This window comes from Capra hircus, chromosome 23 (genome assembly GCF_001704415.2).
Source record: "Capra hircus breed San Clemente chromosome 23, ASM170441v1, whole genome shotgun sequence".
NCBI classification, from domain to species: Eukaryota; Metazoa; Chordata; class Mammalia; order Artiodactyla; family Bovidae; genus Capra; species Capra hircus.
Window position 1 is genome coordinate 17,743,818 of NC_030830.1, and position 26,607 is coordinate 17,770,424.

The window sequence follows — 26,607 nt, forward strand, 5'->3', positions numbered from 1 at the left end:
GCATTGTTAGGGCTTCCCTCATAGCTCAGTTGGTAAAGAATCCACATGCAATGCAGGAGACCCTGGTTCAACTCCTAGGTTGGGAAGATCTGCAGGAGAAGGGATAGGCTACCCACTCCAGTATTCCTGGGCTTCCCTGGTGGCTCAGCTGGTAAAGAATCCACCTGTAATGTGGGAGACCTGGGTTCAATCCTTGGGTTGGGAAGATCCCTTAGAGAAGGGAAGGGCTACCCACTCTAGTATTCTGGCCTGACGAATTCCATGGATTATAAGTGTCTCTATAAGTGTCTTCCAGTTGAGCTATTTCAAATCTAAAAGATGATGCTGTGAAAGTGCTGCACTTGCTCAGCAGTGGCCACAGGAATGGAAAAGATCTATTTTCATTCCAATCCTAAAGAAAGGCAATGTCAAGGAATGTTCAAACTACCACACAATTGCACTCATGCTCAAAATTCTCCAAGCCAGGCTGCAATGGTACATGAACCGTGAACTTCCAGATGTTCAAGCTGGATTTAGAAAAGGTAGAAGGACCAGAGATCAAATTGCCAACATTTGCTGGATCATCAGAAAAGCAAGAGAGTTCCAGAAAGACATCTACTTCTGCTTTACTGACTAACCCAACTAACCCAAAGTCTTTGACTGTGTGGATCACAACAAACTGGAAAAATCTTAGAGAGATGGGAAGACCAGACCACATTACCTGCCTCCTGAGAAACCTGTATGCAGGTCAAGAAGCAACAGTTAGAACTGGACATGGAACAACAGACTGGTTCCAAATTGGGAAAGGATTATATCAAGGCTGTATATTGTCAACCTGTTTATTTAACTTTTATGCAGGGTACATCATGTGAAATGCCAGGCTGGATGAAGCACAAGCTGGAATCAAGATTGCTGGGAGGAATATCAATAACCTCAGATATGCAGATAAATCACATTAATGGCAGAAAGTGAAGACCTAAAGAACGTCTTGATAAAAGTGAAAGAGGAGAGTGAAAAGTTGGCTTAAAATTCAAAATTCAAAAAACTAAGATTATGGCATCTGGTCCCATCACTTCATGGCAAATAGATGGGGAAACTATGGAAACAGTGAGAAACTTTATTTTGGACTCCCAAATCATTGCAGATGGTGACTGTAGCCATGAAATTAAAAGATGCTTGCTCCTTGGAAGAAAAGCTATGACCAACCTAGGCAGCATATTAAAAAGCAGGGACATTACTTTGCTGACAAAGGTCTGTCTAGTCAAAGCTGTTTTTTTCCAATGGTCATGTGTGGATGTGAGAGTTGGACTATAAGGAAAGCTGAGCACCAAAGAATTGATGCTTTGGAACTGTAGTGCTAGAGAAGAATCTTGAGAGTCCCTTGGATGGCAAGGAGATCCAACCAGTCAATCCTAAAGGAAATCAGTCCTGAATACTCACATGAAGGACTGATGCTGAAGCTGAAACTCCAATACTTTGGCCACCTGATGAGAAGAGCTGATTGATTTGAAAAGACCCTGATGCTGGGCAAGATTGAAGGCAGGAGGAGAAGGGGAAGATAGAGGATGAGATGGTTGGATGGCATCACTGACTTGATGGCAAGCTCTGAGCAAGCCCCGGGAGTTGGAGCGATGGACAGGGAAGCCTGGCATGCTACAGTCCAAGGGGTCACAAAGAGTCAGACACGACTGAGCAGCTGAACTGACTGAACTGAATAAGTGTCCGTAGTTCTCACAAGCTTCTCAAGCTATTAAATCCTCATTTTACAGAAGAGAAAACCGAGGCTTAGAGAGATGAAATCCTTTGGTGCAGGTCACAAAGCTAGTAAGAGCTGGAGCTGGGGTCCTAACCTGGAACTGTCTGATCAGGAGTGTCATATTTTTTTTTTTAAATATACTAGTTTAGGTGGCTTGTGCACATATGCTTTTAAAATATAAAACTGAATGTTAATATCAGAGTTAGAATACCATAAAAGATCTATATTTGTTCTAACTTTATTACACAGGCTCAGTCTAAAGATTTCTCAACAAAAAGTTCTAAGCATATGGCCCAAAGCCATCAGTGTTACTCAGCTTACTATTTCACAAAGCATCCAGTCAAGTTTTGAACAATTCTGATCATTAGAGCTCTGTGTTCCTTGAAATGGCTTTTGTCCTTTGGTCTCAGTGTGGCCCTGGGAAGCCAGACACAATCATCTAAACTTCTATCCCAGAACTCTGCAGTTGGCCACCATGTCTCCCCCTAGAAAATCTTTTCCTGGAAGAGCACTGTATAGTATGAACTTCACTCAACATCCTAATATCCTGATTTAGACCACAGTTCCTTGCAGACTCCTTATTTAGATTCAAGTCTTTATACTGCCTTTTATCTCTGCAATGTGCATGCCCTATACAATCAGAGCTCAGTAACCGCCTTTCGACAGTCTCCTTGCTTACTGGTAATCTATCACCACCATCACTATCACCCCTCTCTCCACCTCTCCCCCACACTACATTTCTAAATCATCAGGTCCAAACACCAACTCTTTAAATGGGGGGCTCTCTCTAGAAAACCCCTTGAGACACACGTTTGGAAGGTAGTGAAACTTAAGGGGGATGCTTTCTCTGAGTGCGACACACAAGTTAAAGGGCAAAGAGAATGAACCATGGACAGCCAGAAACAGCTTTCTCCCTGACTTCCCCGTAGCGCTATAGCAGACAAGAGCTCCCGGGTGGATCTGCCCAGGACAGACAGCACGTGGGGCGGGGCAACGCACTAGGAACAGGGCGGGTTCTAAGCAGCTGGTTTCCCTGAGAGGTGTCCGCGGTGGGGGCTTTGGGGACTGCACAGTGTCGCCAAGGCGCCAGCAGCCACCCTGCCAGCTGCCCTCGTACCCACCCCTCAGACAGGTGCTCAAAGCAAATCAGAGAGAGAAAGAAGCAAGCGAGGGTGTCAGACGATACAGTAAAGGAGTCTTGATCAAAGTTCTCTAGGGGTTCCTTTCCAGCCGGTGCGCGCACTTCGTTGTCAGTACCATGGACAGCGCCCGGGAACCTACTCAGGGGAGCTTGGACGCCGCTGGCTTCTGGCAGGTCTGGCAGCGCTTTGACGTGGAGGGTGAGTAAAATAAGCCAACTGTTCAGTCTTGGTGAAAGGACCTCGAGTTCCCGATTCCCCGTACATTTTCCCTGCAGTAAAAGTTGCCCTCCAGTGCGGTTAATGCAATATACCTAACAGATATTTGGTATACTGCAGTTGTACATCCAGATTATCTTGTGAAAGTTCAGGGTGGGAGGAGGGACTTGAATTCCATCACTCTTTCCCAACCTGTGTGTGTGTGTGGTGATATAGATATCATTGTATATATTAGAGGCTTGGGGACTGACACCCGGGTATCTGAAGTCAGTTCTGGCTTGTTTTTACTCCAATCTGCTCATTTTCACACAGTGACTATCCGGGTAATCTCTTGTCTCTTAAAGAGACGGTGACATTTTTAAAAATCAAATTTCAAAAAGACACTACCCCCACTCCACCAAAAATCTATTTGAAAAGAACTTAACATTTGGTTTGTCCTCATTAATAAAGAAACATGAAAATATCTAAAGGATCTGTTTTAACCCTGAAAACTAACATTTAACACTTACATCTCTTAAACTTTTTGAAAACTGAAAAAACCTTGGGTTAGAGTTTATTCTAAACCTCATGTTTATTTCTGGATTAAAATTCATGAATAGCTCTCCTTTCCCAAATATTTATATGAGCCCCAGCACAAAGCATTTACTCTTGACTGTGTTATTTGCTATTCAAATCCATGTCTTCTAGAGACGATGTTGCCACTTCGAGTTGTAAAAAATAAGATCCATGGGGATTTTATAAATTTGAGATTGAAAACAAATTTAGATATTAAATGTTAATTACTAAATGCCACATGTTATTATATGTAAGTGACTATTATTTATGTACATCTTTTTGCATTTAGAAAAAGGTTACATAGAAGAGAAGGAGCTTGATGCTTTCTTTTACCACATGTTGACAAAACTGGGTGTTAATGTAAGTATACTTTGCCACTAAGCATTAATTTGTCTCTCAATGAGTTACAAACAGCATCCAAGTCGTATGTTGCTTTGTACAATACCTATTAATCCCATCTGACCTCTTTTCTTCCTTGCATGCAATTTCCCTCCCTCTCCTAGCAACATAGAGGGATTTAGGTAGGTTTTATAAGAGGTTCAACTGCAGCATTAGATGTGCTGGCCACTGACTTTTAGTGTGACATCTGTCATCCACTATTTCAACTGTAAATTAAAACAAGTCTGTTTTGAATGTCTCCCGGGTTATGTCTCTGCTAATGGGGTTTAAATCTAGAGATAAGGTAGCTCACTTTGTTCAAAAAGATGGAAAAGATGTTGAGAGTGTTAAGGTGCTGAGTGTTTAAGTGCATTGGATATTACTTGGACAGCAAACCACAAATAAATCATTTAGAATAATTTTTTTCCATTATTCATTGTTAGAAAAGGTTACAAACTTATGAAGTGGTAAACCAGAAAATAATAAACATACTCAGAGACCAAATATAAATGTGAACCAATCTATCAAGCATCTGCATCCTTCCCTGATGGTAAATCTGGCTTTGAGAGAGGCAGATTAACTTTTGATGAGCCCTCTACCAAAGCAGAGGAGAAACACACACAGAGACGTGCCAGCATGGGGTTGGGAGAACCTGATAAAGACTCCATTGGGGGATGCGTGGTAAGGGGAGTAGCTCTGGAAACAGTAACATTTTAAATGAATTGTGGTGATAGCTTATCTTTAGATATAATTGTTTGCATGGAAGAGTACTGGAGTGCATGATACTTTCATGCAGGAGCCCAGTGAGGGGAACAAGCAGCTTGGAGATGGTGTTTCTGAGTTGGAGGGAGGGCAGTCAGCTCAAGATAAACAAGGCTGCCATCTGCCTCCAACAGCCACACAGGTTTCCTTGCTCTAATTTTCAGTCTCATCTCAGTTTCTCTCATGTTTCTGTCCATTTCTATTTCTTATTTTGTGTTTCATAGCCATCATCTTCCATCATCTCTTGACTTTCTCTGTGATTTCTGTCTCTCGTCTCTTACCTCTCTCTGGTTTTTACTTCTCATACGTCTCTCCACTGGTCTCTGTCTATTTATCCCGTCTTTAGTCTGTTTCTCAAGCTCTCATGGTGCCTTTCTCTCCCTCTCTTTTTTCTTCTCTCTTTAATGTCATGTCTCTTTGTCTTTCATTTCTTTTATCAATAGCATTTTCTCTTTCCTTCCCTTATTTCTCTGCCTCTCTCATTTCTGCTTTGCTCCCCCTTACTGCCGGCTCAGATTGTAAAGAATCTGCCTGCAAGGCAGGACACCCAGTTTCAATCCCTGGGTTGGGAAGTTCCCCTGGAGAAGGAAATGGCAACCCACTTCAGTATTCTTGCCTGGAAAATCCCATGGACAGAGGAGCCTGGCAGGCTGCAGTCCATAGTTGCAACAGTTGGACACAACTGAGTGACTATGCATACTACTGTAAATGCAAAGGTTCGTAGCATTCCAGAACCCATGAGTCTGATACCATTTTGTCAAACATGACAGGAGTATTTGAGGAAAACAAAAAGATGAAAGCAAAACCATTCGAAGTCTTAGAATAAACTGGATGGTGGAAAAAAAAAACAAAACCCCAGATATTTGGAGAAAACAAGTCACACTGTGTGTGTGTGTGTGTGTGTGTGTAGCAGAGTTTTGTCAAAGTAAAAAAAGGGACAGAGAAAGCTTCTGACATAGACATCAGAAGGGGGAATGCTCCCCCGCCTCCTCCCAGCTAGTCTTATCAAGGCCTTATATACTTTTTTCAGACCCACTCACAAAACACACATCTTAAATTAACAAGATTAGAACTAACAACAGAAAGATCTTACCAGACCCACTCCTATAATATACATTTTAACATGACAGGATTAGTCAGAAGGTTCTTGTTAAGGAGAAGCAAGTCCTTGAGCAAGATACATTGTTATATTGACTAAGACAAAGAAATGTAGAGAAGAACTTTAGTCCTTTTCTTGAGAATTCCAGACCCCTTTCTCCTCCTCGGGGATCCCGGGCTTCTTATCAATCTGCCTAGGTATTGACTCTCTCATTCTCCCTTTTTCTTTTAGGAGAAATATGTTGCCACGGGAAAGGGGCATCATTTTTGTTCCATAACCTCTTCCTGCTGTTGAGGGGTGTGGTCCCTAAAATGTTGAGGCAACATATTCTCCTAATCCTCATATTGAGGGTCTTTGATCGAGGGGCCCCAAGTAATAGTTGGAGGAGGTTATGGCCCTCACAGGAGCTTGGACAACCATTTGTAACTTAAAAGCTTTCAGATGGTTAGAAACAAAGCTAGTTTTACAGTTACAGATGTAAGGCAAAATAGCCATTAAACCAAGTTAAAACCTAAACAAAATAAAAAGTCACATTTTGTCCATAGTTAAGGTACAATTATGTCATACCTGTCCATCTTAGGATTGTTAGATGTCATCACAGAGTTGAAGAAAGTCCTTTCCTTGAAGCGGAGAAACCCACCATGGGAAGTCTTCAATTGAGGAGGGGAGTGCTCCACAAACCCAGCAATTATGTCGATTACGGAATGCTTCATAGGAATGAGCCCAGGACAGGAAGGCATTGTCTTAAGGGTCAAACGGCAGACTCAGGACTTTTGGAGTCAGCAGAAGCAAGCCCACATAGATTCTCAGGCCCATCTCAGTTCCTGGCTCAAACAGCAGCTTGTTTGACTCAAAGGCTGTATCAGGAGTTAACCTCCCAATAATGTCTGTTGAAAAGCTAAAAGCTGAGTCATATAGTCAATTTTAAGGCTTCAGGATCTATGACAATATCTGTGCACAAAAACTGTTTGTCTTAGAGAAAGTCCCTTCTTCTTAGGGGCAGTTCAAGCCCTCATTAAAGCCATTAAAGGGTAAAACTTTAAGCCAACTGTCTTGTGTTTCCTGACTTAGCATACACGAATGTCTTTTAAAAATGTCATTAGCTTTTCAAACTTTTTCTCAAGATTGGGGTCTCCAGGAACAGTGTGATATTCTACTCCTAGAGCTTTTGACACTCCTTGAGTTACAGCAGCTTTAAAGACAGAGCCATTGTCACTCTGAACTTTAGGGTTTAAGATCCCACTTATATCATAAGTCAGTACAGTAAGGTTTTGCCCATTCATTAACCTTGGGCTTTAGTGAATACTGCTTTTAATGTGAGAATAGGTGAGGCTCATTGAGCTTGATAATGACAGGAACAGCATTTTGTGCTTGACCCATAGTTTTTCCATCAGACCACACTCTAGGATTGACATTTTGTTCAATTAATGGGAGAGAAAGAGCAGGCTCCATATTCATGAAACAGAGGCCTAGACCTTGCTCAGTATATCCCTCCCCAGAAGTGGTGAGGGAGACTCTGGTATAAACAGAAACCCATGAGAAAACAGCACAGAGTCCCAGTTGCCACTTAAAGGATGACTGACATAATAATGTTTGGCTCATCAAGACAGCCCCATTTCGGTAGTGGATCAGGAGGAAAGTGGACCAGGGGCTTCAGTGAGCACAGAAAAAGTTGCCCCAGTGTCCAAAAGAAATTGACTGATGGGCCCTCCACAGTTATTAATACCTGGGGCTCCTCAGGTGTAATTAGGACAGGAGCTTGTGTGGGGACCCCCTGGGAACCTTCAGTCCTGATTGTCTTGAGAGTCCAACCCCTGGGGCCTACACCTTGGAGGGCAGACTCTTCTTCAGTATGGTCCTTTGCAGACCAGGAGCTAGAGGTGGATTAGATGCCTGAGGGCAATCCCGCTTGAGATGCCCCTCCTTTCCACAGTAATAACAGTTCAGGTCAGTCGCTCAGTCGTGTCTGACACTTTGTGACCCCATGAATGACAGCACGCCAGGCCTCCCCGTCCATCACCAACTCCTGGAGTCTACTCAAACTCATATTCATTGAGTCAGTGATGCCATCCAGCCATCTCATATTCTGTCATCCCCTTCTCCTCCTGCCCCCAATCCCTCCCAGCATCAGAGTCTTTGCCAATGAGTCAACTCTTTGCATGAGGTGGCCAAAGTACTGGAGTTTCAGCTTCAGCATCAGTTCTTCCAAATGAACACCCAGGACTGATCTCATTTAGAATGGACTCATTGGACCTCCTTGCAGTCCAAGAGACTCTCAAGAGTCTTCTCCAACACCACAGTTCAAAAGCATCAATGCTTCGGCGCTCAGCTTTCTTCACAGTCCAACTCTTGCATCCATACATGACCACTAGAAAAACCATAGCCTTGACTAGATGGACCTTAGTTGGCAAAGTAATGTCTCTGCTTTTTAACATGCCATCTAGGTTGGTCATAACTTTCCTTCCAAGGAGTAAGTGTCTTTTACTTTCATGGCTGCAGTCACCATCTGCAGTGATTTTGGAGCCCCCCAAAAATAAAGTCTGACACTGTTTCCACTGTTTCCCCATCTATTTCCCATGAAGTGATGGGACCAGATGCCATGATCTTCGTTTTCTGAACTGTTGAGGCTTTAAGCCAACTTTTTCACTCTCCTCTTTCACTTTCATCAAGAGGCTTTTTAGTTCCTCTTCACTTTCTGTCATAAGGATGGTGTCATCTGAATATCTGAGGTTATTGATATTTCTCCTGGCAATCTTGATTCCAGCTTGTGCTTCATCCAGCCCAGCGTTTCTCATGATGTACTCTGCATAGAAGTTAAATAAGCAGGGTGACAATATACAGCCATGATGTACTCCTTTTCCTATTTGGAACCAGTCTGTTGTTCCATGTCCAGTTCTAACTGTTGCTTCCTGACCTGCATACAGGTTTCTCAAGAGAGAGCTCTGGTATTCCCATCTCTTTCAGAATTTTCCACAGTTTATTGTGATCCACACAGTCAAAGGCTTTGGCATAGTCAATAAAGCAGAAATAGAAGTTTTTCTGGAACTCTCTTGCTTTTTCGATGATCCAGCAGATGTTGGCAATTTGATCTCTGGTTCCTCTGCCTTTTCTAAAACCAGCTTCAACATCTGGAAGTTCACGTTCACGTATTGCTGAAGACTGGCTTGGAGAATTCTGAGCATTACCTTACTAGCGTGTGAGATGACTGCAATTGTGCAGTAGTTTCAGCATTCTTTGGCATTGCCTTTCTTTGGGATTGGAATGAAAACTGACCTTTTCCAGTCCTGTGGCCACTGCTGAGTTTTCCAAATTTGCTGGCATATTGAGTGCAGCACTTTCACAGCATCATCTTTCAGGATTTGAAATAGCTCACTGGAATTCCATCACCTCCACTAGCTTTGTTCGAACTGATGCTTTCTAAGGCCCACTTGACTTCACACTCCAGAATGTCTGGCTCTAGGTGAGTGATCACACTATCATGATTATCTGGGTCATGAAGCTCTATTTTGTACTGTTCTTCTGTGTATTCTTGCCACCTCTTCTTAAGATCTTCTGCTTCTGTTAGGTCCATACCATTTCTGTCCTTTATCGAGCCCATCTTTGCATGAAATGTTCCCTTGGTATCTCCAATTTTCTTGAAGAGATCTCTAATCTTTCCCATTCTGTTGTTTTCCTCTATTTCTTTGCATTGATCACTGAGGAAGGCTTTCTTATCTCTTCTTGCTATTTTTTGGAACTCTGCATTCAGATGCTTATATTTTTCCTTTTCTCCTTTGTTTTTTGCTCCTCTTCTTTTCACAGCTATTTGGAAGGCCTCCTCAGACAGCCATTTTGCTTTTTTGCATTTCTTTTTCTTGGGGATGGTCTTGATCCCTGTCTCCTGTACAATGTCATGAACCTCAGTCCATAGTTCATCAGGCATTCTATCAGATCTAGTCCCTTGAATCTATTTGTCATTTCCACTGTATAATTGTTAGGAATTTGATTTAGGTCTTACCTGAATAGCCTAGTCGTTTTCCTTACTTTCTTCAATATAAGGCTTAATTGGCAGTAAGGAGTTCATGATCTGAGCCACAGTCAGCTCCTGGTCTTGTTTTTGCTGACTGTATAGAGTGTCTTCACCTTTGGCTGCAAAGAATATAATCAGTCTGATTTCGGTGTTGACCATCTGGTGATGCCCATGTGTAGAGTCTTTGCTTGTGTTGTTGGAAGAGGGTGTTTGCTATGACCAGTGCATTCTCTTGGCAAAACTCTATTAGCCTTTGCCCTGCTTCATTTTGTACTCCAGGGCCAAATTTGCTGTTGCTCCAGGTGTTTCTTGACTTCCTACGTTTGCATTCCAGTCCCCTATAATGAAAAGGACATCTTTTTTGGGTGTTAGTTCTAAAAGGTCTTGTAGGTCTTCATAGAACCATTCAGCTTCAGCTTCTTCAGCATTATCATTTGGGGCATAGGCTTGGATTACTGTGATATTGAATGGTTTGCCTTGGGAATGAACAGAGAACATTGTGTCGTTTTTGAGATTGCATCCAGCTGCATTTCAGACTCTTTTGTTGACCATGATGGCTACTCCATTTTTCCTAAGGGATTCCTACCCATAGTAGTAGATATAACGGTCATCTGAGTTCAATTCACCCATTCCAGTCCATTTTGGTTTGGTGATTCCTAGAATGTCAGCGTTCACTCTTTCCATCTCCTGTTTGACCACTTCCAATTTGCCTTGATTCATGGACCTAACATTCCAGGTTCCTATGCAATATTAAGTCCACCCCTTTTCACCTGGGTTTCTCTAGGCATTTTTCCTCAGGCTATTTCAGAGCAGATTTAACAGCCACTGTTGGGGCTGCCTGGTTCTTTTTTGCCTCTTATTATCCTCCTCATATTCTCTACCATAATGGGCTGTCTGAGCCAGCTGTAACAGTTTTTCTAAAGACTGATTTGGTCCAAACACCTGTTTTTGTAACTTACAGCAAATACCTGGAGCTGACTGAGTGAGAAACCTACCTTTTAAGATCATTCTTCCTTCTGCACTTTCAAGATCAGTAAACTTGTGGAGAGCCTCCCATAGTCTATCTAGGAATTTACGAGGAGTTTCCTTCTTTCCCTATTCTATGTTAGCCAACTTAGCATAGTCTAAAGTCTTAGCGTGTGCTCGCTTGAGTCCTTTAAGAATACATCTGGCAATGAGGCTCTGTTATTGCAGCCACTTGGATCCCAGTAGGAAGGAGGGCTGTTTTGTGTTTCCTCTTTCCCCTTGTCTCACGTTCAAGCCATTCATGTCCAGAAGTAGTAGCTTCCCCCGAAACTCAAGTTTTTGAGTCAGGAGTCTGTCCCAAGACATGCATTACATCTCACCAAGTAAGGTCATAAAGTAAAGTTAGGCCTGTAAAGTCTTCTAGGTACTTTTTGGATCCTCTAAATAGTCTCGACCACAATTGGGACTCTTTGAAATTCTACCGAGACTGAGGCAACCCCTCCTAGAAGGGTTTCATGATTTTCAGCCTGTTCAGTTGGGTGCCCCAGATAAAGGGGCAAAGTAAGAGAACAGGAGGGAGCTGAAGGTTTCACACCCAAATCTGTACCCTTAGGACATAGGTCTGGCATGTCTCGCAGACAGATAAAGAACAACACACGAGGCACTTCTACATAAGGCATTTCCCTTATTTTCTACAGAACCAGTCTGGTTGTAGAACAGTAAAAACTGAGATCCTTCAACAGGTCAGCGTTCCCTGTCTTCCAAAGGATACTGTGGCCATTCAGTATGACAGAAGAAGATCAGACATATCTTTTTAAACTCTGGGGATCAAACTTGTACCAACATTAAAAAAAAAACCAAAACATTTTAAAGGAGTGGTTTTGGAACTGCTAGTTCCCATCTGTAAAAGAGAAAAAAGTGGCTTCCATAGCTGTGGCTTTTTTTCCATCAGAAGTGTCCTTCCCTGGTCTAGATGGGGGTGTAGACAGACTCTCCAACCAAAGCTTTCCTTCCCTGGTCGGACTTAGTCTGTCACTTACCAACACAGGCTTCTTACTCATCCCTCCCGGTTCTACCCACCAAGGTGGGGTGGAGATGCCCCAGGGATAGGCCTGATGGCATCCCAGATTGACGTCTAGTTCCTCACCATTAAGACCTTTGTCTGATTTTCGCTCCTCCTCTGATGCCACCCGGGGTGGAGCAGAGTAGCCCAGAATGTTCCCCAAGCTAGGACCACTAGGGGGAGCATCCCCCTTCCATGTGCCTATGCACATTCCCGAGCACAGTCCTGACTGCGGTAGAAGCGTTGAGTTATAAAGAGACAAACAAAACCCCCAAGATGTCTCTTCTGAGTGTCGCCACACCACTATATGTGATAGCAAAAGAGGCAGTGGAGGGTCGGCCAGCGAGGAAAAAGTGATTTTGTCCTCAAGCTACTAGGGCCAATCCTTCCAGTTCATACCCACAGATTCCACAAAAGGAACATCTAGGGAATTGAGATACAAGCCAATGGAGAGCCTTCTCTGGTCTGCTAAGAGCTAGCACTACCAAAGGAAGAAGCCCACTGTACTTCCAATCTGACCATATCTTGCAATTCCTGATCTGTGTCTTCAAAAACCTTATGGTCACCAGCAATGCTTCTACTCAGAGAGATTGGAGGCACAGGCATGACAAAGACTTACTTTTAGGACTCTGGCCCTTGAGGCAGACAGCGGAGAGAGCGACCGCTAGCCTGAGACGTCCCTGGAGCTAGAGCTCCACCTAGCTCCCAAACGTGCTCTTGTAACTTTCTGGCAAGGCTTGCCTAAGCCTAGCAAGGCTAAGCGCTTCCACACATGGGGTCCAAGTAAAAGTACACAATAACAGCATGGATTACTAGTCCCTTGAAAGTCTATGACCCGACAGATTAGATTAGTAGTTCTAATTTCCCACGCAATTACGAAATGGCCAAAGAGGCCAGGAAAAGCTGACTGAGAAAGGGAAGTTCAGTCCACACGCTTTGCCTGTTTTTGGTCGCTCCCCTCACAGGGACCTTGGGTGTCTCTTGGCATTGGCAGGTCGGTATAAACACCCGACAAGGTCCCCTTTTTGGGGGCTGCCTTCAGTCATTACAAGACACTGTGAGACCACAGAGCAGGGCTCATCACTTGCTTCATGCAGGGTGTGTCATTCACTCACACAAGCACACTGAAGAGTTAGTCAAGTAAAGCAGGAAACGTGTGTATTGAGAAAGCAGAGAGGCTAGCCCTCTGAGTGTTCTTACTGTGTCCTGAAGATCCCGGACGAGCCCCCAAGATGATAGCTTACAGTGAACAGTAAGATTTGTGATCACCGAAGAAGGTTTAGCTTTGGGACCAGGGACCAGGCTTGATCACTCAAGAGCTTTTGTGTGGCAGAGTTTTATTAAAGTAAGAAAACGGACAGAGAAACCTTCTGACATAGACATCAGAAGGGGTTGGAGAGTGCCCTCCAAGTCACATCTTTTCAGAAAGCTTCTTGCTTTAGTGATTTAAAGAAGAGGAAAGTTGCTATCTTTTCTGAATACTGAAAACTGAAACTAAATACTCTCAGTACTGAAAGTGTCTTATTTTCAGTCATGGCGTGAGAGGTGGGACTACTCAAACACTAGGGTCTGCTCTAGGGTGGGGACACGGCTGTCTTCTTCTGGGGCTTTGGCTGACTTTAGAAGCAGCGTTCCCATTAGTGAGGGAGAAGACAGATGCCATCTCCCATAGCTTGGCTGTTCTTACCTCACCCCTGCCTCAGACCTGGTTTGGGGCCTCACCTTCTCACACATGCACAGGCACGGTCCTCAGAGCAAAGGAAACAACAAATGACTTGCCAGTGTCCTGGGCAACTGTGTGCCGTTCAGGCATTCCTGAAGCCAGAGGCGGAAGGTTGGAGGTTGCAGAGTCCTCAGGCTAGTGGAAAGAAAATTCTGATGTGCCTAAGAATTACGTTTATTTGTTAACATGCAAAGCCCCAGGTCCCACCTCTTATGTATTTCAGTACATTTGGGGTTTGCTTAGGATCTTGCAATTAAAAGCACCCTAAGTGACTCTGCATCTCCTTCACCCTCTGTTCCCTTCAGGGACAGTACACGTCAGGGAGGGGGTTGTGATATAATCAGGCCAGTCCTGCTGAGCTGTGGCTGTAGCCCCAGGCACCTCTCCTCAGCTCTCAGCGAGGGAGACTTTTGGAGCCAGGGGATAAGCTGTTTAAACTGTTAGTCAGAAGTGCTGTCGTCTGCCATTGCTGCCTTTCAAATTTTGGAGGCATCCCCTCAGGGAATATGGCTACAGGGACCTTCACTGGGCGCTCCACGCTACTGGAACAACCACAATTCAGGAAACCGTTCCTAATTCTGGACTTTTTTTCCTGCTGAGAAATGAGAAGACCCTAAGTACATCCTTAACAAGAAGGCATGTTCCTCCCAGCTGAGGGACAATCACCATTTGTGACACCTAATTCTAATCAGTGATGTCCCCGTGAGTCCAGAACCACCAGCAGGGAGGCCTCCATGACCGGGCAGCCACTCACTCTGGTGTTTAGACATGGCGGGCAGTTCATCAGAGGCCTGACTAGGGCTACTTTCCTCCCTTGATTAGCGAGTCACACAGACCTGGGGAGAAGGAATTTTAAGATTTCAAACAGCAAGCTGCCTGCTAGTCAATCTTGGAGAACAAGCAGCTTGTAATGACCTGCTGCTCACAGCCTCTGAGGGGACTGACTTCATGGAAACATCAGCCACTCCTGCTGCTCGTTGTTACTCACTATACCCACCGCACTGGTTCCCCCAACTTTTTTTCTTTTCAAATGCTCAGAACTGCCTCTGAACTAGGTCTAGATCAAGCCAGTCTGTTGTAGAGCATCACTTTTGGGGGCTGCGTGCACATTTTTCATGTACAGATTGCCACACATGCTGAGACTCTCAATGCTCCAGAGATGCTAAGTACCGTCTTGGGACTTGGAGTCTCAGAGAAGGTGGGCGGGGTGGGTGCTGATTGGACATAACAACAGAGGGAACCCTAGGCTGTCTTGCTTTAGGTTCAAGGGATAGTCATGGACTTTGGGGTTAGAGGTCTGAGAGGACAAGTCAAGTTCTGTGCCTTCAAACTAAAGGTAGAGGACCAAGCTGAAATTCAAAGTGAAGACCCACCTTCTTAAACAATTTCTGTGTATGATACACATACACATACAACAAACCCACTACACAGTCAATGGTGCCAAGACTAAAGAGGCTAATCTCTCTGTACTTAGAGGAGTGTCAGATGAGGAAACCTGGTTGGCAGGAATACCATGACAGTATTAGGGAGAGTCAGTTTTGTGTAACTGATCTAGTCCGGTGTCTAGGAATCTGGCACTGTTTGGGAGTGTCTGTGACTCTCAGCCTCTGCATGAAAATACATCTACAGCCCACTGATGAAGAGGATTTAATGTGTGGGAAAAGCTGCACAAGGAAGGGATATGTCACGTCTTTGGTAGTTCAATGATTGCTTCTTTGGTTTCCTCTTTAATTATTTTCCCCTTCTAATTATTATTATCTTTTTTTGGAGAGTCCAAGATTAAGAGAATGAACTATGGCAAACTGAAGGCCCAAAAGAGCTGGACTTTTCACTTAAAAATAGAACAAAATGTTCTTGGGAAGAAAGTTTATATGTTCACTACAATACAATCTCTTGTCACAAAAAAATACAGAAAAATGTTCAAATTCATATTGTCAACACTCTAAGTCTCTCTTCATTCATATATTAGGAGCTCACTAGCTGTGCTACCTAGTTAGGATTCTGATTAACGGTTATTTAAGAAATCTTCAACACCTCTCTCTTGTCTGCAATTGGTGAGATCTCTTTCAATGACTAGGGAACTTGGTTAGACTAATTTAATTATCAGGCTGTATACTCTGAATATTTGATATCCTAACTACATTCTTGGAATCCCAGTGGCTTTAATATGGTTCTGTCTGGCCCACTGTAGGACGCGGTCAAAGAAGAAAATGTACAGAAGATGAAACAACAATTTATGGCTCCCCACGAGGTCTCTAAAGATGGCTGCATACAGATGAAAGAGGTATCTTTTATGACTGTACCCTTCTTGACAATACCTTCTTGGGCTGCGATTTTCTCTGTAGAATAAAGAAAGTTTTACATTTGATTGGGAAATTAGAACCTGCTGCAAGGCAGTTGGGTTGGATAACACTTTTGAAGTACTCACTTTTCCTTTTTCATCAGTCTTAGTGACAAGGACATCATTTTATTTAGGTCAATAAATATTTATACTTATTTTATAATTGGGTAATTGATATGCTGGAGGCTTTTCAGTTACACAGTGTCCTGTTCAAATTCAGCCTTGATGTAAGGAAAAACTTACTGACAATAAATAAGTTTAAATTTCAGCATCAGCTCCCAGGGCAGACTGGAAAGATCTGCCCCTGAACATCATGAAAACAAAACAGACAGCTGGTGTCTTGACTTCAACTCAACCCACATTTACTAAGTACCTACGAAAGCAAGGAAATGCATTAAGCACAGAGTATCTCACACAACCGGTCTTTTAACCTGATTATTTTCCCTTCCAGTTACAAAAAGATTCACAGTTTAGAATTTCCACACATATTATGTTACTCTAGAGTAACATGTTGTATTGTATGTTATTGTATTGTACATTGTAATTACATTTTGTAACAGTAGCTACAAAAATGGTCATCAAACATTATCCCTATTTTAACTGATGAAGAAACTGAGTTATCCAGCATCATATGGCCAAGACGTGGCACTGGTTTAAGTTACAGGTATGAATCTATATAGGTTTATTCTATAGAGTTATGAATTCATACATAAAAATAAGCTGCTATGAAACTAAGATATTTATTTCATAGTCAAAATTGCCTGCTAGACATATTATCTGAAGTCTGAAAGGCTAGTCTCTTGATCCTGTCATACTTGGTCAATATTATCGATGAAAATAGCAATTTTTCTTCAGAAAGTTATGATAATAAAGCAAGATAATGTCTTCTTATAAAAAAAAATAAACATGTTCACCAGAAGGCTGCCTTCTCAGAAAATGAATAAGCTAAACTGGATATTTACGAGTGTAGTTATTTCCAAAATTTTCACTAAAAGGGAAAAAAATCATACAACCAATAATTGCATTGCAATCAATGTAAAAGTAGCAATGTATTCATTAATGGAAATATAATTGCAAGTTTCAGGTAAAAATACCAATGTATTCATAATGACATATTCACGGCTGCATCCTTCTGCCCACAGAACAGAGCACAGTGCATAGGGGTGCTCAGTAAATATTTGTTATGTGTGCGTGTCTACTCAGTTGCTCAGTCATGTCTACCTCTTCTCGACCCCATGAACTGCAGCCTTCCAGGTCTCCAATATACACAGTTACATGGTTAAATTTATCACAAGTGAACCAACTTTTGAAGTATCATACAGACACTAATAATATATAAGAGTATAAACCTTAGCCAAGACTCAAGAATCAAGTCAGAAAGCAATCATTCCTGCTTTTCCATGGGGCATCAAAGTAATCTGTATACACAGTATTTCTCCAGCACAGACTTCCCTGGTGGCTCAGATGGTAAAGTGTCTGCCTACAATGTGGAAGGCCCGGGTTCAATCCCTGGGTCAGGAAGATCTCCTGGAGAAGGAAATGGCAACCCACTCCAGTATTCTTGCCTGGGAAATCCCATGGACAGAGGAGTCTGGTAGGCTAGAGGCCATGGAATTGCAAAGAGTTGGACACGACTGAGCGATTTTACTTTCTTAAAGTTCTGACGCTGCCACTTACTACATAACTATGGCATGTCCCTTGTCTCTGTGCAGCCTGGTTTCCTTAATAAATAATAATGATGTGCTATGCACCCTATAGGTTGTTAGGATTAAATGAGTTAGCATATGTAACCATTTAGAACAATTCATGTGTGTGTTAGTCCCTCAGTCACGTCTGACTCTGTGTGACCCCATGGACTGCAGCTCACCAGGCTTCTCTCTCCATGGAATTCTCCAGGCAAGAATACTGGAATAGGTTGCCATTCCCTTCTCCAGGGGATCTTCCCGATCCAGGGATCAAACCTGGGTCTCCTACATTGGCAGGTGGATTCTTTGCTGTCTGAGCTATGAGGGAAGCCCACAGAATAATTCATAGGACATATAAAAATTATTTGGGGTACTTCCCTGGAAGTCTAGTGGCTAAGACTTTACACCTCTAATGCAGGGGGCCTAGATTTCACATGCTGCTACTAAGAGTTTGCACGTAACAATGAAGAGAGATCTCGGGTGCCACAACTAAGACCCAGCACAGCCAAATAAAGAATATATATATTAAAAACAACCACCACCACCCTGGTGGTCCAGAGGTTAAGAATCTGTCTGCCAATTCAGGGGACACAGGAAGATCCCACATGCCATGGGGCAACTGAGCCTGTGTACCTAAACTACTGAAGCCCCCGTATCTACAGCCCATGATCTACAAGAGAAGCCACTTCAGGGAGCCTGCACATTGCAATGAAGAGTAGTTCCCCAGCTCACTGCAAACAGAGAAAGCCTGCCCAGCAATGAAGACCCAGCAAGCAAAAATAAATTAAAGAAAAATGCCAGTTTACTTAGCACAGTGCCTGGCTCACAGGAAATGCTCAATCAATATTAGTGATTGTTAATTCTAAAAAAGTTATTTGGTATTTTTCTTTTCTAATATGTGTAGTTGTTAATGCTGGAGCTTCTAAGATAAAGTGTGGAACATTTTAAACACTAACACATTTATGATTAAATGATGATGATTTTGGGTTGTAAGCTCATAGAAAATAGATACTCATAGCATTTCATATCTAGTAAGAGTGCCCAATACTTCTTGAAAGAATCAGTGAATCCAAAATGGCAACTGAGGGCACAGAACTGCAACATGAGCCCACCATCCTGAGAGTTCTAAGTTGTTCTGCCCTCTAATATGTTGCTCTGTGTCTTTTACCCAGGGAGCACTGGTCACTGTCACCAACTGCTATTTCTCTCCTTTTCTTTAGCTTGCCGGCATGTTCTTATCTGAGGATGAAAACTTTCTTCTGCTCTTTCGCCAGGAAACCCCCTTGGACAGCAGTGTGGAGTTTATGCGGGTGAGCATTTGGTTATATCTCTATGGAGGCCAGGACCCCAGGCACCTGCCATGGCTGCCACCTCCCCTGCCCACTCCCACAGCGAGAGCTGCCCATGGGACAAAACCACGCAAAGAAGTCCTTGGTGTGGAGCCTGGACTGTGGCCCCCAGTCTCAATGTGCTCCCTCAGTGGGTTGACCTAGGCTGCTCCTGAGCTAACAGACTCCTTAGGCTGTGCTGCAGGAAGGCGGGTATCTGAGGAATGTAATGGGAGGGTAGGGTGAGGAACGTGGAGCCCAGAGAGTACCAGCCCGCCCAGAGCCCTGTGAGCTCCAGCGAACTGCTGCCTTCTGAGAATGCAGGCTAGACATCCATATTCCATGGGCAACTTCCTTGTTGCTTAGTCACTAAGTCATGTCCCCATAGGCTGTAGCCCGCCAGGTTCCTCTGCCCATGGGATTTCCAAGGCAAGAGTACTGGAGTGAGTTGCCATTTCCTTCTCCAGGGGATCTTCCCAGACCAGGGATTAAACCTGGGTCTCTTGCACTGGCAGGCAGGTTCTTCACCGCTGAGCCGCCAGGGAAGCCCCTATGGGCAACCACTCACTTTTAAATGTTGGTGACTAATTCTAGATTTGAAGGCACAGTATGGTCAAGATATAACTTGTTAGAGGGCTGATCTAGCCAGCAGGTGTCTCTTCGCAATCACTGTGCCTGAGTGAAAATTAAGGGCAGAATCTGGCTCCTCTTTCAGCCTCTAGGTTGTTGTGGTCTGGGCGCGGGTTGGAAAAGAATTTCCAGACATGAGACAGAATGAGAGGAAAATAAAGATTATTAGAGTGGGAGATGCTGTTAGAACAGCAGGCCAGCTCAAGGGAGAACCGACGTTGAACAGGGGTCCTTAGTCCACTTTTATACCCAGGGAACAAGGATTGGATAGGGGTCTTGTGGGTCATTTGCTGATGGGATGAGGCACGTACACTGGGTGGGGGAAGAGGAGGGCAAATACCTTCTCCCTATGTGGTAGGAGGAGAGACAGGTTATACTGTTCCATTATAGTTACAACATGTAGGACGGAAGGACACTAAGGGTCTAGTTTTTCCGTTCCTGCATTCCAAGACCCTCCTTGGTTTTATCTTTTCTTTCGTCCTTGGGTCACCACGTTCCTCTATTTTTAGGGCCAATTCCCTGGCCCCTTTTGATACCCCGCTCATGTCTACCTATTTCCTTTCTCAGGCATTGGGGAACCCAGTCTCAAAGGAAAAGGGGTGATGACCACTCTGGCTTCAGGCTGTACAGGGGCGTTGTGGGGCTCTGGGTTCCCTTTGCCTGCTCTCTATCAGGGTGCATTTACAGAGGGAGATGAGAGTCCATGGAATGGTAAGGTGACTTGTTCCAGCATTGTCTAGGGGTTGGTCAGGGAATATTCTTCTCATGCTACCACTTGGAGAGTTGTTTTATTCTAGAAGAAACAAACTTAACAAGAAAGTTTAAGGTACATGGCCCAAAGATTAACAGAAGTAGCAAAGCTACTCAGGCACTACCAGGAGAACCAGGCCCAGACCTTGGTTTGTGACATTACTGTTTCTCTAGGTATGAGAAGGTGCAAGGCTTTGGGCTCATAAAATCTTTACCTGAAAACATCTAGCTATCTGAAGGCTGGTTCTTGTGGGTTTTTTCCAGAGCACAGAGTGCCTTATTTCTGATCTCCACCCTGAACTCCTTTCAGGGGATGTTGAAGGTCAGCAGCTTGCAGTGGTCATGAAGTAATCCTTGTAGAAGCAGCTGGCAAGTGACAACTTCCAGTCAGCAGGGTCCCTTCATAACCACATATTTGACCATGCTTTGGGGGCATTTCATGGCCATTGTGTCCTGCGGTCCTGCGAAGCCTCTTTCCCAAGTCTAACAAAGATTCCATTGACAGGCCACTCAATGTGCTGTTACTAGACCAGGCCTTGTGAGTAGCAAAAGTCTCTGGACCATACCTGTCTTACTAGCTTCTTGGTCCAGGAAAATATTCCCTCTGTTGCCTCTTTCCATATCTAGAGTTACTTTGTTACAATCACTGATCTCATATGGAACTGCATATCAGCATTTTATCACAGGCTCAGTCACACATTTGGTAACATAAAAAACAACCTTCTGAAACAAGTGACATAGAAAATAATACAGCTACCAGTTATTAATAAGGTCACAAGCAAGAATTTAAGAACTTTCATTAGGTATAGTCCAGTATACCCCAGGTCATCTGACTTCATTTGCTAAGTGACTAACAGTCACTTCAGTTGCTCAGTCATGTCCGAGCCTTTGTGACCCCATGAATTGCAGCATGCCAAGCCTCCCTGTCCATCACCAACTCCCGGAGTTTGCTCAGACTCATGTCCATTGAGTCGGTGATGCCATCCAGCCATCTCATTCTCTGTTGTACCCTTCTCCTCCTGCCCCCAATTCCTCCCAGCATCAGAGTCTTTTCCAATGAGTCAACTCTTCGCATGAGGTGGCTAAAGCATTGGGGTTTCAGCTTTAGCATATAGCCTGATGTTAATCTCCTGGCTGTATATAATGGAGCGTCTGATCTTTATCTGAAGATTGGTTACAGAGATAAGCTTTAGAAACAAATTTAGAGTGTCTTTTTTAAATAACTTAATTAATTAAACTTTTTAGCAATATAACAACAAGGACCTATCTCAGAAGTGAGTCTTAGTAAACACTATACCTTAATTACGGAGAAGGCTATGGCACCCTACTCCAGTACTCTTGCCTGGAAAATCCCACGGATGGAGAGGCCTGGAGGGCTGCAGTCCATGGGGTTGCTAAGAGTTGGACATGACTGAGTGACTTCACTTTCATGCATTGGAGAAGGAAATGGCAACCCACTCCAGTGTTCTTGCCTGGAGAATCCCAGGGAAGGGGGAGCCTGGTGGGCTGCTGTCTATGGGATTGCACAGAGTTGGACATGACTGAAGTGACTTAGCAGCAGCAGCAGCAGACCTTAATTAACAAACCTAGGAACTCAGTTTAACAATTAACAAATAAAAAAACTTAATATTCATGAAACGTGATATTTTATTATGAAGGCATTAACCCTGTGGCCAGCGAAGGCTTTAATCCATCAAGTAAAAATGAGGTTCGTCAGGGAGACAGGAAAAGCCAAGTGGCTCTCTTGGATTTCTCATAGCCCTGACTCTGAATTTCAGCTATTGTTCACCCATTTCTAATTCCCTGATTTAGGAGTAGACTGTGGCCATGTTTAAGGACATCAGGATAGCAAAAGTCTAACAGTGAGGGCTTATTTTTGTAGAAGCAGAATGAGCCTTGTCTACATGTACCATAATCTTAAATAATGTTTGTTTACTTTACCAAAGTAACAAAAGATTTTAAAAGCAAATATAAATCACTTAAACACAAAGAAATTCATAATCTGTTATGGAAAGCTTCATTCTAAGAAAACTTTGTTCTCTTAACAGAGAGTAGACTAAATTCCAGTCTGTTACCAGTTTACCAGATAACAAACAAAATTTATCAGTTAATCTTAGAAAAGTCCCATGAATCTTGAAGAACTAGCAGTATTTTTCTAAAGGCATGAGAGTGAAACTGTAGAAGGCATGTTTAAAATCTAATTAAATTGCAATTGGCAAAGTAGCCTGGTCACTGCTGTGACCTGTAACACTTTAACATGATAACTAGAATTATAACTGACAACATTTTACCAGGACATATCAGATTGTCATAAATTTCACATAATTTCTATGATATCTGTATAAGTAACATCAACCATACAATATAACCTGAGAAGATTCATCACTCCTCCAACAGTACATCCCATGTAATTTAACCTGTCAAATGAACTCAGGTAATTTAATAGCTCTTTTGGATGTCTCAGGGGCCCTCTGATGCATCCCAAAGTTAGCTAGAAGTCAAGTTATTTAGGAAATTTTGTTGATAAATATCAAAAGGGTTTATAACACTCAATGAGATAGGATCATATAGATCACTGTGAAATAATATATTCACTTATCCAAAGTAACAAAGAAGATTTCAAAGGTAAATAGAACAGAGCACTTCAGAGGTAAAGAAACTTAAAATCCATTATCAAAGGCAGTTCAACATCTCAAGAAAACTTGTATTTATGCACAAAACTCTTCCCTTTGGGGTCCACTTTCCATAAAACCTTCTTATCATGTTCTGTACCCATTACTTTGTTCTCCCATCCTGAAACAGCCACCTGTAAGTCAGACCTACTTCCTTTTCCCTTCAAAAAATGTAATTTCATTTCTCATACCTTCTTGACTGAAAACACACATCCTACTTTCCTTAAGCAATCAAGAACTGACCTTATATATATTAGCATTCTATAGATTGGTGAACATAAATACCAGCGATAATTTCTAAAAAAAAAAAAAAATTCTAGAGAACATCTCATGATGGCATCAAACATTATTCATTAATAGTCCAAAATCTCTTTAGTTTCTGTGTAAGAGGAAGTTAGTGTTCAGTAATGAATGTTTCAGAATCTTATTTTATTTGGAAATGACCTAGCTATTCAGCAAACTAAGGTAATGGGTAAATACATGCAAGATAAATATTGGTTGTTTTTAAGGGATAAGATTTTGGATGATCTTTAATTCTTTGTATTTTTGCATTTTCCATCTTAGAATCACAATTATTTAGAAATTATTTTAAATGGCATTTTGAAAATAATTTCAGTTGTACTTAAAAATGCTCACAGAAAATTTTAAATGAAAAATAATAGACCACTGAAGTATATAACCGCTATGACCTCCCCTTCATTATGTCACATATGTAACAGAAATATAATGAAAAGGAAAGACATGAAAATGATAAGTTATCATCTCTGGGGTGGAAATTTCTGAAGATTAGAGTTTTCTTCTCTTTGTATTTCATTAATTTTGTACAATGAATATGATTTCATTTTACAATCAGTAAAAAAGTATTAAAATGCTAGGCCTGTATAGGCTTGAATAATCTTGAGAAATGGGAAAAGGAAATAGCATTATGGAAACGTTTTCTTTGTTGTTTATTTTTTCCCATTTTTTCTCCCTTCTAGTTTGTCGATTTCTTCTGTAAAGAGAAATCTTTCTCTATCCATATTTAAAAAAATATGTTGGATTTCTGAATTCTTTTTCTAAAATCAAATTTGTTATAACCTATTACTATCACACATATTTTAAGAAATTCTACCTTCAGTTCAGTTCAGTTGCTCAGTTGTGTCCGATTCTTTGCGACCCCATGAATCGCAGCACGCCAGGCCTCCCTGTCCATCACCAACTCCCGGAGTTCACTCAGACTCACGTCCATCGAGTCTGTGATGCCATCCAGCCATCTCATCCTCTGTCGTCCCCTTCTCCTCCTGCCCCCAATCCCTCCCAGCATCAGAGTCTTTTCCAATGAGTCAACTCTTCGCATGAGGTGGCCAAAGTACTGGAGCTTCAGCTTTAGCATCATTCCTTCCAAAGAAAACCCAGGGCTGATCTCCTTCAGAATGGGCTGGTTGGATCTCCTTGCAGTCCAAGGGACTCTCAAGAGTCTTCCCCAACACCACAGTTCAAAAGCATCAATTCTTCAGCGCTCAGCCTTCTTCACAGTTCAACTCTCACATCCATACATGACCACTGGAAAAACCATAGCCTTGACTAGACTGACCTTAGTCGGCAAAGTAATGTCTCTGCTTTTAATATATTTATATTCCCCTTGAACTATAGGACCTTAAAATACTTTAGTGCTAGCATGTATCAATCAATTCACTAGCCGTTATCAACCAGAATATTAGTTCTAGCTTGTTTTCTTTAATCCCACAAATTTTAAGCTAACAAGATTTTATGTTGCCATTTACCCAAGTGTTGTCTTTGTATACCCTTCCTTTTTTATCTTAAGTTTTCCTTCTTTGAGTTCTTCCTACCTGGAGCATATCCTTTACCAAGAATCTGCTGGTAATAAGCCCTGGTTTGGTTTGCCTGGAAACCTCTTTATTTTGCTTTCATTCTTTCAAGATGGCATGTGCAGCATTCACATAAAGATCTTTGCTCCTCCAATAGTTCAGCTGCAGTCAAGTTACAAGATAACTTAGATGGAAAATATTTGGTGAACAGCATAAAAAAAGCATGTAAACTTTTTATTATTTGAAATTCTCATTCTTAGTTCTGATATATTCATACCATTAAAATTAGGATATAAATCACATTTAACCAGTTGATTTTCTAAGTCTGGCTATATTCAGGCAGAAATGTTGGTGATGGGGACTGAAAGGAGCGAAGTTTCTGAACACTTCCCAGGGAACATCAGCATCAGTAGTTCCTACTATCCTTGTAGGATATTTAGCCAGGACTCTGGCTGTGGTCTACAACTAAGGTCCCTGCAGTTGGTGACTCAGGTAAACCATTGCACATCAATGGAAAAATCTGTCACTTAAAAACAAAACAAAACAAAACAAAACACCTTACTTTTTCATTTTGTATAGGAGTTAGGGAACTTGCCAACTTGTGAGGCTTTAATACACAATAATCAGAGGTGGTCAAAGTCATATCATTTACTAAAGAAAGCAATTCAATGCTTCCTTAAAATATTGAGCTCTTCTGTCTTCCAGTTTAAGTAACTGTATCTCTAGCTGGATGAATGCTGTTATTGAACTAATGAAAGGGTTGGCTTGTTACTGGGGATTTTCAGAGATGTTTTATTCCCTTTACCCAGAGCCAAGACCACACAGGCAAGATTCCTTAGGGTTTTTTTGCCATGCAGTTTTTTAGGGGAAGTTCACCTTTTCATTATGGTTATTGCTGTTTGGGGTTTTAGTCTTATTTAGGTGTTTCAGTTTGACTTCCCACCTTGGGTGGTTTCAGGGATTTGTCTGCTGTCTGCTTTGTTAAGAATCTGTCTGCCAATGCAGGAGATACTGGTTTCATCCCTGGGTCAGGACAATCCCCTGAAGGAGGAAATAACAACCCACTCCAATATTCTTGCTAGGATAATCCCATGGACAGAGGAGCTTGGGGGGCTATACAGACACACACTGAAGTATCCTGATAAAGTTACAGGTTAACTCATCAGAGATCAGTAGATGTACCCAGGACAGACTTTAGTTTCTGTCATCTCAGTTTCTTGCCAGCTGAGCTATATGTTTAAAGAGTTGCTTTCAGAAGGCTCTGCATCTTTAGGAATTTAGTACAAAGAAGATTTCTTACTCTGCCATATTTTCTCCCACTGAAGGCCATTCCTTCATATCTTTCCACTTCAAACTTCCCAAGAGCTTCCTTTCAGTGAGTGTACTGTGGTCCTCCCTAAGTGGCTGTAAGTGAATGCAGGGAGTCATTTCTAGGGAGTTCTCTGCCCCAAAAGAGCTGTCACCAAAGAAAGCCTAAACTTCTCTACATAGTTTTATTTGCACCCAGTTAAGTACTGTTATCAGATGCTGAACCTTAGTCGACATCAGCGTAAGTTGAACCCAAATTATCTGAGGATAAATGGATTATTGGCTTTTGTGTATTTCAGATTTGGCGCAAATACGATGCTGACAGCAGTGGCTTTATATCAGCTGCTGAACTTTGTGTAAGTGTTGCTGGGAGCTGTCTCTGGGTGAACGGCGGGTTAGCTCATCCCTGGGAATTTGATATGTGTGTATCATGATCT

At 42.4% G+C, this 26,607-nt stretch overlaps 1 protein-coding gene across 1 annotated transcript in view; it reads left to right on the forward strand.

Moving 5' to 3' along the window:
- The window catches only part of SCGN (secretagogin, EF-hand calcium binding protein), a 51,751-nt gene continuing 27,918 nt past the window's right edge, over positions 2,775 to 26,607 (forward strand). Inside the window, exons 1-5 of the mRNA XM_005696770.3 lie at positions 2,775 to 3,075; positions 3,938 to 4,008; positions 15,840 to 15,932; positions 18,895 to 18,984; positions 26,470 to 26,526. Of these exons, the coding sequence (XP_005696827.1) occupies positions 2,994 to 3,075; positions 3,938 to 4,008; positions 15,840 to 15,932; positions 18,895 to 18,984; positions 26,470 to 26,526 (393 nt within the window). The 5' untranslated portion in view covers positions 2,775 to 2,993. The remainder of the gene's footprint in view (positions 3,076 to 3,937; positions 4,009 to 15,839; positions 15,933 to 18,894; positions 18,985 to 26,469; positions 26,527 to 26,607) is intronic.